This window comes from Lepidochelys kempii, chromosome 1, assembly GCF_965140285.1.
Source record: "Lepidochelys kempii isolate rLepKem1 chromosome 1, rLepKem1.hap1, whole genome shotgun sequence".
Lineage (NCBI taxonomy): Eukaryota > Metazoa > Chordata > Testudines > Cheloniidae > Lepidochelys > Lepidochelys kempii.
The window spans coordinates 115,328,419-115,348,155 of NC_136380.1; the positions used below are offsets into that span (position 1 = coordinate 115,328,419).

At 39.9% G+C, this 19,737-nt stretch overlaps 1 protein-coding gene across 1 annotated transcript in view; it reads left to right on the forward strand.

The window, feature by feature from the left end:
• Positions 1–19,737, forward strand: part of UXS1 (UDP-glucuronate decarboxylase 1) — a 92,766-nt gene that overhangs the window by 25,689 nt on the left and 47,340 nt on the right. Inside the window, exons 4-6 of the mRNA XM_073351134.1 lie at positions 1,405–1,448; positions 5,469–5,529; positions 13,971–14,151. Of these exons, the coding sequence (XP_073207235.1) occupies positions 1,405–1,448; positions 5,469–5,529; positions 13,971–14,151 (286 nt within the window). The remainder of the gene's footprint in view (positions 1–1,404; positions 1,449–5,468; positions 5,530–13,970; positions 14,152–19,737) is intronic.

The window sequence follows — 19,737 nt, forward strand, 5'->3', positions numbered from 1 at the left end:
ATAAATTGGTTAGTCTCGAAGGTGCCACAAGTACTCCTTTTCTTTTTATATATCCACTGTTACTTTAGACGTGATTTGAAGCCTATTAAATTCACTTGGTCTTTTCATTGACTTCAGTAGGCATTGGAACAGGCTCTTAATGTCTTGTGTTTTTTCATTTTGGGTACAACTGCAATAGGTTTTATGGATTTGGAAATGCTGTTTTTAACTTCTTTTAAAAAAAAAGTTAAGATGTACAAATCTGTGAATACCCAACATGCAAAAGTTACTGTAAAATTCCTGAGAAATAAAAATTCTCTGGAGCTTGCTGAAAGTACCTAGCCCCTAATTATGCTGCCTTAATTCACATTGTGTAATTCCTTTCTCCATTGGAATCAATGGGACTGCTTGTTGAAGTACTACTCAGCATGAGTTACTGAATTAATAAGCCCAAATTACAGTACATAGGGGGGAATAACACAAAGCACGGTTCATTTCCATTCCTGGAGGCTTTCAGTTGTCAAAATCGAATCTGTCAATATTTTTTAAAGTAAATCCAGAGTTTGTTAAAGGGCACTGTGGTGCTAGTGACACAATGCAGGTGATCCTAAAGAGATGCTGTCAACTTATATTTGGCCCTAAATTTAAATTTTGTAAAAAGCATTTATAAAGCCTAAAACCAAAAAGTATGTTCAGACTTCATCTTCCTTGTTTAAAACTCAAGCCTGGCATTACATGATAAAGAATCTGGAAGTGAAACTAATTTCATTTATTTATCACTGTCCAAGTTCAGAGAAATGAAGAGAGTTAAACAAAGAGCATAGATATTAGTAGATAAACTGCATTTTTAAATTTCTTTCCCTTTAATAATCCAGGGTGGTTGTAACAAGCCTGTTGAAGAAATGTGTTTAGAACTCGATTTTTTGTAATGTGTCATTGTCTCTTTAAAACAGAGGCCCTGACAACTTTTAGTCTTTAAAGGCAGTTTTCACAAGAGCTAGAGGTGTTAGTCTTGGTGTGATGGCTATATTCTAGTACGTTTAACTATATTCTGGCTGCCTAAACTTCCCCAACAACTTAAGTTGAATATTTCATGTGTTGTCCTAAACTGTTGTTTACTGTTGCTACATACTTTTTAAACAGCTACTCTGCATGTGCTGCATGTCAGTGGTAGGTGAAGTAATTTCCTGTATTTATAGCAGGTTCTTCCTTTTTTTGTAATATGCTTTGGATCCATTGGCACAAAACTCTCTAAATATAAGTTGTTCTGATCTTGGTTTCTTAAATGAATTTATTTAGACGAGGTGTAAGATTGCCACCCCTACTGTTACTCTTATAATAGTCTGCGTAGGCATTGTTTTTCTTTTTTCTGAGATGTAAATTCTTGCAACTTCCTTTAAAGAATTACTTTTATTGCTTCTTTAGGCTGTTGCACCACTAAGAGAGAAAATCAGAGACCTGGAAAAAAGGTACGTCTGTTCTTGTGGGGTTGGGGTTCAGTCAGCAGAGCTGTGTTTGTTTTGTCCTGAATGAGTCTCAAGGTCTTCAGTGAACTCACATGAATATTATGTGCTCAGTAATGTTGTACGTCTCCTGTTTGTTAGTAAGCACTGAGGCCTGATCAGTACTACGCAGGTAGGTTGACATAAGGCAGGTTATGTTGACCTAAATTATGTTAGTGTACCCACTGCAGCCTTTCTCCTGCTGATGTAAGTGCATTTATAACTGCACCAACATAATAATTTCTCCTCCACAAGAAGCGTAGCGCGTATGTAGCTGTAGTTAGGGCGCCGCAGTGTCCGTGTAGACACTGCAGCATTATAACTGTGTGCATTGGGAGTGGTCTCTTTGAAGTTAATGGGACTACTCATTGTTTGTGAAGTTAAGCTCTTGCATAGGGATTTGTAGGACTAAGGCCTATAATAGTAAATGTCAGCAGCACTCTGAGCACCGATTAACAGCTTGTATGAAAAGCCCTAAGGTGACCGTGTGTTTTTTGCCTTCATTAAAAAACAACACAAAAATAAAATCTGTTCAGATCTCTGCTATTAACTCAAGAAGGGTTCAGTTAAGTAAAAATATGAAGAACTAAAAGATGAACTGAATTTAGGAACGTTTTCAGCATTCATCAGTTTGGATGAACTGCTCTTCTCGTTTAAGAGAACTCAGGGCTGATAATTCTGTCCCTATTCCATATTTTGAACCCATGCCATATCCCACAGGCTGTACAGTGTCAGTAAGCATTTGAGTGCACCTGACATGCTGGCTGTCACTGTGCCTCTCCCATGGATGAAGAGTGAAACTGTGTTCCACTCCTGAAACTGAGTGTACATAATGCCTGCACAGTTTCCAGGATGCTGCACGCTTTGTCTTGGGTGCAGACGATATCGTGCTCAAATACAGATGTCCGGTTTTATTTTACAGCTGACTTCCAGTTTTACTGACCAGCCACTTACAATTTTTGTTGAGAATGTGTGACCCTCATTTACTAAATCCTAATATGAGCACTGACTTGACAGATCAAACAGGGTGACCTTGTTGGCAACATGCAGACATTGATTACACGTGGCCACCAGTAGGTACTGTACCTGCTACTGCTATTTTTATTAAACTGTAGTCATGAATTAATGGCTTAAAAAAAGTCCTATATATTCTCTTGTCTTCAATTGATTGTTATGAAACTAAGTACAGTAGAACCCTGTTTATCTGAGCCTCCATTATCCGGCTCGGTGTATTAACCAAACCATCAGTGTACATAAAGGAATATAAGTAATTGACGCTTTGGCCCTGGAAGGCACGACTCGGGCTGTCGGCCTCGGGCTGAAGCTCTTTGCCCATTCTTCTAATTATCCAAATTTCTCATGATCTGATCCGGTCTCGGTCCCAGTTAAATTGGATAAATGGGGTTCCACTGTATTTGTTTAATTTTTAACAGTAGCAGAAGTGTTTCTTTAGTGGGTTTTTTTATCTACCTGACTTGTGCTGCTGTCTGTTCTGTCCTTCGTGGATGGCCTGTGTGATGTGATGGCTTGATCAGTATTAATTTTTTAATAGTGTTACATTTTGGTGCAATATGTCAAATTGAGATCTATTTCTTTTTGCATCAGAGGCAGTAGGTTATTTAGCCTTTGGTGAAGACACACATGAATGACTTTGCATTTGGAGTATGTGTGCAGTATATTGTTAATGGGTTATATTTCAGATGACATTGTGTGCCTGCCACTGAGGGGGAAAATACGTACATGTACCCCTCTCCACACACCCGATTTTGGCATTATGAAATCACAAGAGATGAGCCTGACTTGCCATTCTTGTGTCTGTGTAGTTACTCACACTCGGTCAAAGCGAGTGTAAAATGCTATCCCCTGGTGAATTTTGATCAGGTAGCATTTTACATTCACTTTGCAAGGACGTAAAGAGCCACACAAGGGCCCTCTGAGTCTGTAGTTAGAGAATTGAGGCTGATGAATAGCGAGCCTTTAAAGCTTATTCTTCGCTACTGGTTTTATGAGTGTTGTGGTGGGTGAAAAGCGCTTATCTTGTACAGTCCAAAGGTAACCCATCCTCATGGTTCTGCGGAGGAGGAAATGAAGGCATTCTTTAATACTTAGCCCTTGAGAAACTTTTATTAATTTATCTGGAGTGAACTTTCAGAGTTCATATAAGTAACTTAAAGCATTATCAGAGTGGCATAGTTATCATAAACAATCGCTAGAAATCAGGAAAATCAGAGTTAAACCTAAAAAGAACCAATTAATTCAAAGCATAAAAATGTCCAGTTAAAGGATCCAGACAACCGGAACTGTGTTCCCTGTAGTGAGGACCTGAGGACAAACATATGGAGACATCCTTGTGGTCAGGGAAGGAATGGATTCCATTTTTTTCCCCACCTTATTTGATCCCCCTGTTTGGATCAAAGAAGTTCTGTTACCTCACCATCAAGGTGTTCTCCAGTGGTATGTGTGTGAGGAGAGTCTGCAACCAACCTCCAGGCATGGGAACATTTGAGGTTTCTGCTGCTGCCTGGTTTCCACACACAGGAAGCTGAAGATAGTATCACAAGCACTCTCAGGATGAAGGGTTGATGATGCCATTCAAGTACACAGCATCTGTGCTCTCCCTCTTGGAGATCCCCATTGAGACAAGGTTGTGGATGAGAGATAGTTGAGGCATGGTGCTTCAGACCCAGGGGCATGGAGGCAATCCAGTGGGATTCTGTTTGTGTATGGATGAAAAAGTAATCTTTCAAGGAGAATTCTTGGCGTATATGCAGTTCCATTCGCTCTACTGATTCATCTCATCCACTAGACTTTTAATCTTTTTAAAGGCAGTTTTCACAAGAGCTAGAGGTGTTGCAGCATGCAAACTAACTGGAGAGGAGGGGTGATGAATATTTGAGTTACTTTTTATGACACTTACTTAAGAATGACCTGAGTTACTGAAATACTGGCAAGACTAAAATGCTGCTTTACTGAATCTCAGCACAACCTTACTCGTTATTCCCATAATACAGCACACAAACAAGTGAAAAAAATCATTGAGGGGTGATAGTTCAGTGTCCGTAATTCTTTATGCTCTTGAGCATCAATTGTACGCTTACTATTTTCAGGCCTAGTAGTTTTGCAGAAAATGAGAATTGCTGGCTAATGTGTTTTATTTTAGTTCTCACACCCCCACCCCAGGAACATCTACCTTTTGTGTATATGGATTAAGGGTGCAAAAAATGGTATGGGAAATGGTAACACACACCCCTCCAAAGCAGTGGTAGTCTTCTGAGTCATCCTTAACTCTCACATTATGTAGCTCTGTGAAGGCTATCCTAATTTTAAAACAATTTCCTTGACTTTCGGGTTTTAAATTTTACATAAATGAAATGTAAAAGAAAAGAGTGAGAGGTTGAGGGTGCTGAGTAGTTAACAAAACTCTTTTTTTCGTCTCTCAAGTGGTTTTCAGGAGTTTTGATTTAAAAACAAATTCAAAACCAACCATCTGAAAATACTTGCCACTCAGCAGCAGTTCTGGTTTCAGACTCCTGTGATGTCATCATCAGCACCAGTTCTCCAGCTGTCCATAGGCCCAAACCCTGAAGGTTTTAGTGCAAAATCAAGCAAGAAAAGAAACACTTTTTAAAAAAGAATCTGTGCACCATAAAGCAGAAAATAAGGGGCCACAGATTTTTTTATTTGCAACTGATAATTCAGTCCTCTTTACCTTATTTTTACTAAATGCAGAACAGTTTCTTGTGGCGGCTCAGTTTTTTTTCTTTAGGAGGGTGATAGCAATTTGAAAGCAATGTTGCCACAAAGTTAAAAATCTAAGTAAACACACTTTTTGAGAATTTTCAGTGCCTGATGTTCTCTCCTATGAGATGAAATGTTAATTTTTGTGACAGATTTCACAAAGTAGATACACGAAGGAAAAGTTGTCATCAGTCACCTAAATAAATCTTAATTTAGTTTTTCTTCTTCCTGTTTTGAAATGTTCTGTAGTTTCACCCAGAAGTATCCACCAGTGAAATTTCTATCAGAAAAGGACCGTAAAAGAATTTTGGTAAGTCAGTATTTCATCAGGGCTCATGTTGTGGAAATACGAGGCATTGGTTTAGAATTGTGTAAAACTCAATTAGGGTCACAGGATTAATTAAAAGAAGATTTTTATAATTTTGTTGTGCAGCTTGATACCTCCTACATAGGTTCAGGAGCAACTACTCTAATTCCTTTCACCCTGTGGTGGTGAGGTGCTCAGTGACAGCATGTGGATAATAGCCTTGGGCTCTGGATTGGCGGTGTGACTCATTAATAGGGTTTCTGCTGTCTTGGAACTACATTGGCTGGGCTCTAAGATGTGTTTTTCAGAAGGGTGCTTGTCCATGTTCCCAGCTGCTGGAAATTTTCTGACATTGGGATTCTTCTGAAGAGGGGCAATGGTTTAGAAAGTGCAAAGTGTTGGAAAAACCTGTCCGACCAAGGCTTGGAGAGAGAGTCTAACGTGGGGTCAGATTCCTTGATGCCCTGTGGTCCCTTTTGCATTGCCATAGAGCAGACATGAGACAGACAAACATAAAGATAGAGGAATACGCCAGACCCAAAGAACCTGGGAAATCCTAGAGAGCATAGAAGACATTCCAGGGTGCATCACAGGAAGAAGAGGCCATGTTATGACAGGGCATTCTGATGCTCCAGGGCATCTCTGCTGCTGTCATGGCCCATAGATGCCATTGAAACAAGGTGGAGGTGAGCTCCGTCCTTAGATTTTTCGGTTCCCTGTGGTGGCCCTTGCTGCGGGGCAGGGATGAACTTGCCTGTGGATTCTAAGAAGTTTTAGAACAAACGGATTCTGTATCGTGTGCAAGTACGTGGTCCAAGTTTTTGCCGCCCTGGTAGGGAGCGGAGAGTAGTACAGATCTCTGTGTAGTGCTCTTATGCTTAACTTGTCTAATGTTCATTTTGATCTCAACTCCTTGCCTTTTAGAAAATTCAGTGGAATGAAAACAAGAGGCTTGTTTTCGCTATTAAAAATGAAGTTCCCAGAGCATGGGTAATAGCTTACATATGAACAGAAATTCTTCTGTATTCTTTTTTCAGTATATGCAAAGTTTAATAAAGAAGTGAACAATAGTTAAGAAAAGCCTGTGCAAAGAAAAAGGCCAGTGATCTGAAATCAATACCTTTTGATAGTTATCTGTCTGTAGTTGAGAAAGGTTTGAGGGCTGTATTATCAAGGCCCGCTCTAAAGCTCAGTGACAGTAAATGGAATGGCTACAGTTGACTTTAATCAGCTTTGGATCAGGCTGATAGAAACTGACTTGACTTTGGACAGAATGGCCAAGGCCTGCAGTACTTGTCTTTAGATCTTTGTAATCAAGTCTGCTAACAGGAGTGCATTGCTGATACTGCAGCCTTATTGCAAACATCTCTTCCAACCGTTGTCAGTATTATATTGCAAGCCCAGTGTACTCTGCATGAAACTAGATTTCAGCTTTGCATCAAGATCCTTGGATTCTTGTGCATAATGCAGGAAATTCTGTAGCTGCTTCATTTCAGTTTTTTATAGGAAGTTCTAAAGAATTAGATATAAAAACAAATACAGCCAGTAAAGTAGCATCCGTTTATTTTGACAATAAATTACCTTTATGCTGTACTGTCTCTGCATTTTCAATTCTCAAGTTTTCGGATAATGCATAGCTGCACCATGGAAATCATCAGTGACTCGGATGTAGATGTCATTTGAGGCTTTTGGCCCCTGCAGAAAGCACTAGAGGCAGTTTGAAATTGTGGATAGCATCCTAGCAGGATGGTTCTGCTAAATAATCAGTAGTATAATAGCTAACAATAATGGTCAAAATTTCATCAAGTTTGTGTCCATGCCCCATAGACAAGGAAGGGGAAAGTTAGCAGCTCTCAGAGCTGTTGTTTCAGGTGACTGCAAACTCAGATATCAGTGCACTAGTTTGTGTGGTTTGCATCTTCACAATAGCAAGGGCTAGAAATGTAACTTTTACTTTAAAGCAAAATTTTAATTTCTAGAGAATAGTTCTTTGGCAAGGGGTAAATTCCACAGCACATTCTGAGGCTGCAGAATACATTATATGTATTCTAAATCTTCACAGTATATAAGCAGCACTCATTAAAACCAGTAACATTAAAGGAAAAAAAAAAGCACAGGGCCTGATACTGTCTGGTCCTCTTGGCAAATTGTCTGGTCATGGCAAAACTCTCATTAGCTTCAGTGGGAGTGGGCTCAGAATCTTGGAATGTAAGCAGTCATGTAGTATGTTTGTCACTTATAGGTGGGACTGGTAATGCCACTTATTAAGGTTTCCCAACAGTTCTTGTTGGAAAATCCTGTTTTCAGTTACTTATAATGTTCGCCCAAATGGTTAACATTTGGTAAACTTCTCCATGCTTTCTGACTGAAGCTGATTTTTTTTTTTTTTTTTTTAAAGAAAATTTTCACCAAAATGGTTGCCTTTTCTGAGAACAAGGCTAGGAAAAAAGTTTTAAAAAAGTCTGGCAACCTTTTATTTGAGAAGTTATAACGTAACTTTGTGATAGAGACTGAAATTTGGCCTCTATGTCAGGGATGTGCCTTTGGCCATCCCTGTGAAAATCTACTCAAATCTGGCCGAGTTATAAGCCTTTGAAAAATCAGTTTGCATGTACAGATTTAGTAGATTTTAACAGCTACATTTCTTGAAGATTCTGTCCGTGGTGGCCATGCTCCAACCTGTAAATAAGCAGGACTTTTCCTGAAATTGCAGATCTGCGCTGCTGTGGGCTGTGGTGGATCCAGGTCCAGACACTTGAACTGAGAGCAGGGAACCTGTCTCTTCTGTCCTCTTTGTGCTGTCCTGCTGGGCACAGGCAGCATGGAGGAGAAAGTGTCTGATTTGAATGCAATGGGGGCAAAATCCAGACCTGCCGAGGTGCGGGAGGATGGAGTAGCTCGGGAGAAGGAGCCTGGAGAGACAGGTGGTGCTGGATGAGCAAAGAGACTGGGGTTGAGAACCAGTGGGGGCTGGAGAAAGAAAGTGAGGAGGGAAGAGAGACTGATCCGACAAGGAGTCAGGGTGCAGGGGTTGGGGGAGAGAACTGGGACTGGCTGAACGAAGAAACTGGGGCAAGGCGGTGGGGACACTGAGATTAGATGAGGAGCCCAAGAAGGCAGATTGGGACTGGGAGCATGGATGTGGAGGTGACTAGAGGGCATGGAAGGGAAGAGAATGATCAATTGAGAAGATAGGAAGGGGAGGAAACTGGGACTGGCTGGGTAAGGAGACTGGCCAAGGAGGCTGTGAGGGACAGAACATAAAAACGGCCATACTGAGTAAGATGAAAGTCCATCTAGCCATCTTCCAACAGTGGCCAATGCCAGGTGTCCCAGAGGGAATGAACAGAACGGGGCAACCATCTAGTGATCCATCCCCTGTCGCCCTTTCCAGCTTCTGGCAAACAGACTAGGGACACCATCACTGCCCATCCTGGATAATAGCCATTGGTGGATCCTATCCTCCATGAATTTATCTAGTTTTTTTTAAAGCCTGTTATAGGCTTGGCCTTCACAACATCCTCTGGCAAAGAGTTCCACAGGTTGGCTGTGCATTGAGTGAAGAAATACCCAATTTTGTTTGTTTTAAATCTGCTGTCTATTAATAGAAGAGAACTTGGAATCTGGAGGGTTTGGGCAAGGAGACTGGGATGGGAAGCCTGAGAAGTGGAGACTTGGAGACTCTAGGTGAAGAGAATAGGACTGGGGCAAGGAGCTTGTAGGGGTTGGGGAGGAGAATAGGACAGACAGGTTGGAGGGGATTGGGCAGAAGGGTCATTGTTGGGAGAGAATGGGCAGAGAAGAATCTGCCCTCTAGAGCCTGGAATGGCACTCGAGGTCCTGAGTGTCACCGTTCCTCTGCTGTCAGCAAGTATCTGTGGAACCCACTGACAAAGTGTCTCATCCCCCGATGGTTCTGCTTCACATAGAAGATAACCGCCTACAACTATATCAGGTACTCCATTAGCTCAGGTGGCAGAGAGCTGTGCCGTGGATCTCCAGGTTTCAACCCTGTTGATGAAGGTTGTCTATATGATACCATAGGATGGAATTTGTTTTTCCATTTTGCTTTTTGAAAAACTTAGGAAACCACACGAGGAGTTCTACATTAAAAGAACATTAAGGTTGCAAAGTCAAGCACTCAAAAATTAGAAAATGCCAGAATTAAGGTTGCCCTGTACAAACAGTCTTGCTCCCTGGGGCATATGTAATTGTGATGCCGGCCTTAATTAAATGACCACATACTATTTTTCCCTCAGGGCCTCTTCCTCATTTAGTGCACAGACTGGACACACACAATTAATGGATACTTTTGACCTTAATCTCTGTGCCTTGGTTTCCCATCCGCAAAATGGGGATAATACCAGTGTCTTATCTCACAGAGGTGCTATGAAAATTAATTCACTTCTTTGAAGTGAAAATTGGTGATCAAGAACGTTTGCGCAGCCCTCGGATAGCTATGAGCACCTTAGAAAAGCCTGTGAAGAAAGTAATAATTCTATCTTCAGGGCAGAGTTTGAAGAGTCTACAGTAAATAAGGCATGGAGCCACACATTGAGGAGAAATAATATACTGAATAGCTGAACAAGTGAGTGCAATGCACTCTGCGCACTGAATGAGATGGGGTCCTTTGAAAAAATTAGATTGTCTCATAATCCATTTGCACAGTGAGACTGACATGAGACTGCACAGGCATTTCCCAATTTGTGGGATTTTGCAACCTTAATTTTTATGTAGTTTTTGTGTGTGTTGCTATGTCAAGACAGTTCAAATTGTTGTGCTTGGGCTTTTTAGATGCAGTCTTTAAAAATTGGATAACGGAATAACTAAGAAAAATGGTTGGATGTTTCGTTCAATTCTGAATTAAAGTAGGCAGAATAGTGTCTTTCTCTCTCGCCTGTAGGAGAAATAGCTGAATAGCTTGATTGTGCATGGCAGAAGAAATCACTGAAAGGGAAAGCCAAGTGAAAAACCTGAGCTCTCCAGTCAGTTTTGAGCATTTGTGGAAGTGAATTCCATTATGTAAGTCCAGCTCCTGTGAAAGTCGGGTCTTCTGTGCTCACCAGGCTATCCGTTGTCTGACAGTTTCATTGTGTTGGTAGAATGTAGCGGTCAAGAAGGGACATGGTCCCAGAGGAAAAAGTGTATTTTCAGGCAGCTGAGGTCAATATAGGGATTGCTTTGGGTATCCGAGCCCAAATCTTCAACTAGGCATTGAATTCTTTGGGGAGCAAGTGCAGAAAGAAAAGCAAGGAGGTGAGGTGTTTACAGTGACTGTATATGCCCACTGTACTCTGGAGTCTGCTCATGTTCTCAGTTTGACTCCAGAGGCAATTGAAGGTGTGTTAAACCTAAGAAGTTCTTTATGGTTTGGGTCCTGGGTGCTTTAGAGACCGCCTTTCTGCTCATACTCTTGCCCATCAGTTGAGCATACTCAAGCTGACAACTCCTAGATGTGTCCATTTAGGACTCGATTTAGTCTCAGTAGAGGGTTCCTCACTGAGTTCATTTCCACTACCACACTGGTCCAATAGAGCCCAAGTCTGTTAAACTCTATTCCTTGCTGCTGGGCCTGTTTGTTTACCCATGCTTTTCCTGAGAAGATGGGTAGGTAGTAGGCTGCTTTCTTTTTTGGAAAATTTCTTAATATGGTTGATGTCAATTTAGGATCAGTACCATGTGCTCTCTAAATCTTACGTGATGTACCTATGAAATTATAAAATGAAAATATAATGTCATTTCGACATGGGATATTAAATGTCTGAAAGGGATATTAGATGCCTGAATCTGACTGAAAGCACCAGATATGACTGCAACGAGAAGGAAATGAACCTGCATGGCAAATATACAAACTTCTAAGTGTTCCAGATAGAGATGAATTATATGCTATTTTTAATGCATTTTAGTAAATGTTGAAGTCATCAACCATTTTATAATACTATTAAAGTAAATTTATTCTACCCAGATGGTGCTAGTGTATCCTCCTCAAGCACTAGGTATTGGGTCTGCAGGTTTGAAGTGACAGTTGTTGATCTGCAACATAATGAATTTGTGGTCTGTTGTGATTTGTAAGCAGCTGTGTTTTGAAATAAAGTGTGTCCACCCTGTCTTTCTGAACTACTGTGATTGCTGGAAGATTATATATAGACAATTTGGGTGCTAAAATCATCCTTTCCTTCCTTTTGATGAAGCCTGAAGTGAATTAAAATTATGTTGAATTAATTCAACAACTGTTTACTTTTCTGGGAAAATATTCAGCTCCTTTTCCAAATAATCTTCATCTAAGCTTTACAGAAGCCATACATTAATCAAGATAATCTAGATTTATCATAACAGCCCTTGGTAACATTTCAAGATGACTGCAAAGTTTAAAAAAAAAATTGGGTTTGTGCCCTATTTTGCTTGCTTACGACGTTAAGAGAGCCTAAACACTTGCCTGTTTTTTCAAAATTTTGTTTTCTCACTGTACCTAAGAAATATCAGCAATTTTGGGTCAAGCCTTCTCTGGATTGTTGCATAGAAGTGGTACCAGGGGTTTCTTGCAGCTTAGTCAAAGGAGGTGAGTTGTGGCTTCTTCCACAGAAACAGATTTTTGTCACACACAGTGCAGAAAGGCAAGACACCTGGTATGTGGTTTAACTAGACTTCATCCTCCTTTTGTTGTTCATTCTACCTGGTGGAGGGTTGCTGTCAGTCCCAATACCATTGCTGGGACCCCACCACCCTCTCCTTGCTGTACCAGACATGAGAAGCCCTAACCCCATTCCCCACCTTCTTGTACAGATACCTTTTCCTAATCTGCTTTCAGTTCCAGCTTATCTGGGAACTGGCTCCCTTATTGAATGATTACCTGCCCCCAGTAGTTGCCAGCAACAAAAGAAAAAAGAAATTTAAATAACTAAAATTTCCTCCTCACTTGTTCAGATTTCACTGTTGTTGTTTTTATTTACTGTGCCATTATATCAGAAATTCTGAATTTCTAATGTGAAGTAAAACAAGTGTGAGAGAATGGGAGGGGAACTTTCAGGCCTTTTATGGAAGAAAATAGGAGTAGAAACAATTTTCCCTTTGTAGGTCACCTGTCAGGCAAATAACACAGGCAAATAGAAAATTATTTTCCCTATCTTTTTTTCTTTTAAATTTGCATGACAGGCTTTTTTTATTCAGTGTTTGGGGGGGGGGGGGAAATGAATATTTTGGCTTTTATTAACAGAAGTAAAAGGATTTCAGTAATCTGTATGATCCTTCTGATGACATTTTATCAAATTGTCACATTATCCAGTAGTTGGATTCATTTCTTGACAATTACAGGAAATTCTTTCACTGTGTAGTTTGCAGGGCACTGGTAATCATTGAAGTACGCTGATGATACAGTGACTGTATAGTTAGATCACCTTGTTAAACCTGATCTTGATCATAAAGTCACATAATAGTACATTTCATATGAGATGTCATACTGAATCAGGTCAATTTATTTTGGTTAACTGTCTTTGGCAGTGGCCAACTTCTGTTTCCTTATACATTCATTAAAACTGCTTGTGAAGCCTAGAGAAAATAACTGCTTCCATAGACATGTCCCTTCGAACACTTCGCACAACGTGGGACTTGAACCTCTTTGTTGAAGCAGTCATACAATTACTGTGTTCAGTGATTCACTGGTCTTTAAGGGTGAGCTGCAAAAGCTAAGGCTTTTTGTACTTTTAAGCACTTTATGGAAAAGGTGTGAAAGTTAACTTCCAAAGGTTTTTTCTTGTTTCTTTACAATAGTTTCAGAGCTTGTCTATACTATTCTTCTGTCATCCATATAGTTACTAGCTAGATTGAAATATAAGCTGAAAACTGAGCAATACAGTGGGAAAGAGATAGAAGACAGTTTGGAGGATTTTTTTTCACACTCACACTTAACAGCCATATGGAAGAAAAGAGATTCAACTCCTTTGAATAAGATGAGAGCACTTAAAATATTTCTTTAAGCCCACCCCTCCCCACCATATCCTCCATCAAAACCAGGAGAAGACCAGGCTTAATTGTAGTAATATCAGGAATGTTGTGTGTTTTTTCTTGTGCATGAAGGGCACAAGCCCAATTTAAAGGGGCAGTGGGGGTGTCAGGCAGGAAAGAAAAAAATTGAATCCTTTAATATTCTCCACAATGGTCTTTGTTCAACATTTTCAGACCACGTGAAGTATTTCTCTTGAAATGTTGTGCTACCTAATATTGGGCCTGAAATTTAAAAAAAAAAAAAAAAAAATTAAAATGGAAATGGAGTTGTGTTCTCCTCCCCCCCTCCCCCGAGTGGTTCTCCTCCCCCTCCCCCCCACCCCTCCGAGTGGTAAGCAAAGTTTTGAAAGCTGCTGAATGTTCTTCTGTCTTCATGTTTGTGGACTTTGTCTGGTGTTTCTGTAAAAAGAAAAAAAAAATTCATACCCACTGTCCTAATGCAGATAACTGGAGGAGCAGGGTTTGTGGGTTCTCATCTTACTGACAAACTAATGATGGATGGCCATGAGGTTACAGTTGTGGACAACTTCTTTACGGGCAGGAAAAGAAATGTGGAACACTGGATTGGTCACGAGAACTTTGAACTGATTAATCATGATGTCGTTGAACCCCTGTACGTTGAAGGTGAGTAGCCTGCTTAAACATTGATATACTTTGTTTTCTGCACGTAATCACACTTTCCCAGCAGAAATGCATTTAGAAATTGGATTTATATGCAGTTTTGTGGCTTGATCTATGTTGGTGTGGTCCACCCTGCTCTGTCAACCTAGTTGTCATGACCTCTAAGGGGTCGCAGAGAGGTTCAAAGAGGTTGTCATGTTGTGAATGCCCTCTCTCTTCCTGACTAGATGGGAGGTGGATTCCAAAAACATTTATTATCACATAACATGAGAATGACCATACTGAGTCAGACGAAGGGTCCACGTAGCCCAGTAGACTGTCTTCCAACAGTGGCTAGTGCCAGATGCTTCAGAGGGAATGAACAAAACAGAGCAATTATTAAGTGACCCTGTAATCCAGTCCCAGCTCTGGCAGTCACAGGTTTAGGTTCACTCAGAGCATGGGGTTGCATCCCTGACCATCTTGGCTTGTAGCCATTGATAGACATACCCTCTATGAACTTACTTATTTCTTTTTTGAACCCAGTTATATTTTGTTGTACCATGAGTTCATGTTATGGAAATCCCCGGTTCTGGTATATGCACACTTCCTAATCATTTCGTTGCAAGCCCCCTGTGAGGTAGGGACATGATGTCACTGAATTCCCCACCTATCCAAAAAAACCCGCTCTTGTTATAAAAAGTGTAAGCAATCTTACACCTAAATTACCATAAGCAGCAGAACATTGTTCTGTATTGTAAACAAACTGATGTTTTAGTTAATTACTGGACATTGCTCAAGATGTATGTGTTATTACAGACTTCCTTTGGAATAAAGCAGCATGTGGTGTGGTGATGAGAACTTTATTTTAGTTACAGTGGCGTTTTTTTCATTTCTTTTATAATTTGAAAATGTGCAGCTATATAATAGTTATATATTTAAAAGAAGAATGGTAGTGGAAGCCTTGTTTGCTCTCCTTTTGCTGTATTTCTAATGGATGGAACTTTGCAGAAAAATGTCTTGTAAATCCATCTCCGTAGAAGTCTTGTGATGGGCGTCTGACTATATCAAAGCATGTTATGCTAAAATAGTTTTGCAGATGCACACTCATTCTCTGTTCTGACAATGCATTGGTTCAGTTACTTGTTTTACTTCAGCCTGTGCTTCCCCTGAAGGCTAATGGGACTAGGATCTGATTAACTGGATGTGTTTTCTGCAGGTACTAGTAGCTTATACCTCAGCCAGTTCACTCTTGTCAGCTTTCCTTATCTCTTCCCCCAGTATTACCTTCATTTTACTGATTATACTTGGTATATTTACAGGTTTCAGAGTGAAGTGAGCTGTAGCTCACGAAAGCTCATGCTCAAATAAATTGGTTAGTCTCTAAGGTGCCACAAGTCCTCCTTTTCTTTTTGGTATATTTACAGAGGCTTAGCAGTTTTGCTAATACTGTGGACAAATTACTAAGCACTAATGAATGGGAATACTGAAAAGTTTCTACTAACTCTCCTATGCTGCGAATAATTACGACATCAGCCAGCAGTTTCATGCATTTTAGTGTGGTATTCAGTGAGCAGTTTACCAGATCTCTTCTGCGTTCCAATCCTATCAATTCAGACAGGCAAAGTAAAGTTTTTAAGAAAAGATTCCACTATTTTGCTTTGATATTATTTATGATACACCTAGGATGTGTTTAGAGGATACATTAAAAATAATCCCTGCCATGAAGAGCTTACAGTCAACATCAGATGTGCCACAGTAAGTGTAAGTAATAAACTAGGTGGTGTGGTGAAGCCCGGAAAGAGAAGTTACTGTTGTAAGGTCTCCTGGTTTTTTGTCTTGGGCACATTTCATCTCTGGGTGGAACCCTAAAAATTAGGATAATTTTGCATAACATTGGGTTTTTAAGAAAGAATTTGAGTGCAGGTTTGGTGAAGAGAAGTATGGGAGGATGATCCATGCATAGGGAGCAGCAGTCATTTATTTGCTGCCTTCCAAGACACTAGACCATTTCTAGAATGTTTAACATGATAGCTTTTCTGTGGTATAGTGATTATTTAATCAGGAGACTTAATTCCTTATCTAGAAAGAAGGATATGTTCTTGATTGCATTTGATTTTGAATTTCGTTCCCAGATACATATCCTCCATGTATGTTTAAATGAGTCTCAGTGGGAATTAGCTTTGCAGAAGCTTCTAGGGGAAGGCTGTGTTGAAGTCCAGCTCTTTGATTCCCAAGAGGTAACCAGCATTTTCTCATAAGTATGAAGCAACACCCAGCTTTTCGGGATGCATCTGTCCTTGACTGATGCAGAGATACTAGCAGATGGCCTAAAAGCACTAGTTTTGTTCTCTGTTCTGTGAACTTCTTGGCTCAGGGTTATCATTTCACACAGGAATTGCCTTCACTTTCAAATTCATTGACTATAACACCAACAGAAGATTTACAGAATTGTAAAGCTTTCATTTAAGGTTTTCTGTCTAAGTGGAAACTAAGGCCAGTTACTTCTTTAATTAAATTAGAACAAATAATTTTGCAAATTATTGAAACAGTCCAGAGAATGATGTCTGGAAATGCAAAGTACTCTTACAAAACTGGGAGGGCAAACCTGATTTTATGGTAATTGAGTCACCGCTTTAAAATTTTATAGATGTTTACTCTCTTCAGAATGCTGCTGTCAAGATCCTAATACGGCTGGTATTTAGGAAGAAAAAATGGCAATCCTGCCTGCTCTGCATGGCTAATAAAGACCCCATATATTACTTGTGAGAGGGTGGGTTAGCACCTGTGTCCTTGGGATCTAAACAAAACCATACTAATAGATCTAAATTGTATTGGAAGTGATTGAATGGAATTCCAGTATAAACCTATGTGGGGAGAAAATAACGTGACTTTTTCATAATTGCATTAAGATCTAGTACTGTCTTTGTCAAGACCCCAGACTAATTAGTAATGATTATATATCAGATTCCAATGTAACTATAGAAAGCACTTCAACTTATTTTTTTAAATAAGTTTGACCTATACAAATTGTGCTTATATGATGCAACATTATTACAACAGTAGGTTTAATTTGTGGAATAATGACGCTGAGTCACAGCCAAACTTTGTAAATTGCAGGGTAGGGTCAGGAGATGACCATCATACTCTAGTTTGGATTCTTAAAAACTGGTTAGCATCTGTCAAAGTTCAGGGCTGCTGCTTTCAGACTGCTCCTCCTGTCGCATGTGTGCACACAGGGAGGTAAATGTTTTCTCAGGTAGTTGCTGCATTTGGCTTGTCTACCCCATTGGAAGAAATGGATTGCTTTGAGGGCAGCTGTGAGAACAGCCCCATCACTCTTCCATCTTCCCTAAATAGTACCCTGAGAAGGCTTCAGATGTGCTCCTGAGCAGGACGATGTGCACATGTTTTCTCCCCCTCCTTTCTCTCTATTCCATGCCCAGCAAATACAGCCTCTTGAGCAAGATGGCTGTGGGTAAGGATGACAAAAAAGTGACTTTGAAGTATAAAACCCCCCAAGGTGGGTTGTGTTGGTTTTTTTGTGGTGCACGTGATGGCCATGAGGAAAACTATCGTAAAGCAATAGAAACTGAAATAAATGGTGCTCTGCAGTATTTAGATACAGTATGGTGTTTAATACTAGTAAATCTTTGAGCATCCAAGGATTTCAGTGGATTTGCAATATTAATTAAGCCCCACAGAATTCTTGTGAGGCAGATAAATATTATCCCAGTACTACATCAGGGAGTTCAGCATGAATCGGCAGTCCATTAACACATGTGAAATGTGACCCTTCTGTATATAGTCAAGGGCTACCATACAAAAAGCATCCATTACAATCCTCTTCAGCACTTTCCAAACAATGAGTGGATTATACAGTTTTCATTACCACAATCACAAGTGCAGAGTACTCAGTGAACGCTTTGTCATTACAGCAAGCACATAATACTATGGGAGCATGGTTGCACAGTAGGAATTTTGCTAATGGCCTCCAGCATTTCGCTGTACAGTTAGGTGCTTTCAGTAAAACAATACCAGTGGGACATAGTTAAAGTTGTAATCTGTTTTAGTGTGAATATTGTGTCTTGGCTGGATGTGAAATACGATCTATTTGCAGCGTGTGATGAAAGGCAATTCCAGAATGACTCTCAAAGATAAGGAGACTCTCTTCAAAAATCTAATCGGTGTCTGCCTGCACTACATAACATGAAGTAGCTGACGGAGGCAGAGTTCCTGCATGGAGAAGATCCCATCGAAGTTGGTTTGAAACCTTATACCCTGACTAATTAATCATTTATATTCCCAGAGTTATTGGAAGGTGTGCTCTGAGTTAATTACACATCTGTACAAGTCTTTCAGTCTAGCCATTTTTCATGATTTCAGAATGGGAATATAACTCATGGCAGGTCAATTATTAATTTCACATCTATTTTCTGTAGGCATATATGAAGGGTAGGTTTTTTTTTCATTTAAAAGACATTATCAGCTTAAATTTGGCTCGAAATTAAAACAAGCTTTTTAAAAATAATCAATAAATATGTATCCCTCTCTGAAGTGTACCATAGAAGTGCTTGAATGATGGCATAAGAATTTAGGTAGGTGGGGTTATTGTAGCACTAAGAACCTGAAAGTGGAGAACGCTAGGGGGAAAATAAACAGCATAAATAGGGTATAGTAACAAGTACATGGCTTTTCAGTTTTTTCACTTTACTATATATATTGTTAATAGCATAGGTAAATGCATTTATTTGCAATGTACTTTTAAAATATTGACTCAAATGGAATTTAAACATGTTCTTAAAGTTAATAATGTTCTTAAGTGCTTTGCACGATCAAGGCTTAGGTTGACTGACCCTTTTACATAAGGATGTTAATTCTTTAAGCTGGTGTCTTCAGTAGCTGAGAATTGTTATCTTTTTGCAGAAGTTTGAACAGTTAACTTCATGAATGAGAAATACCAGATAAATTTGTAGTGCATGTTTATTCCTTTCCTTAGATATTTTCCTAGAACAGGCTGTACCAAATACAACTGACGTGCCATTGTGCTGGTATAAGATCTGTTGAATGCTCTGGAATTTCTCAGGCTAGTTTGTCAAATACAGCAGAGTTATCAATGCTTCAGTAGTTGCATCCTTATTCAGTTTTATCCCATTGTTTTCCCCCCATCTTCCAAATAATTATTTTATTCTGCTTAATAGGGAGCAGGCAGTACAATAGGACAAAAGCAGTCTTTGTTCTGTTTGTACATTGCCTAGCGCGATGGGCTCCTCGGTACTACTGCAGTAGAAATATTTCTTAATCTCTCAGTTCTAGGAACTGTCATTCCGTCTTGCTTTATAGGTCACAGGTACAATAAATTCTGTGTTTTGAGAAGTTCTTGCTCCTGAGGCACTGTGGATCAACTCTAAGGATCTTGCTGTGAAAATGTTATGGGGATAGCCTCATTCCTAGTGAGTTTTGGCCCAGGTCAGATTCAGGGCAGGTAGCAATCTTCTGCTCTGGAGAATCTAGTAGTGGAATAGTGATTGGTGCAAGCCAGGCATCAAGATGAGACCAGTGTGGATAACGTCACACTTTGTGTTCAGATGATGCATGGCTCTAATTGGT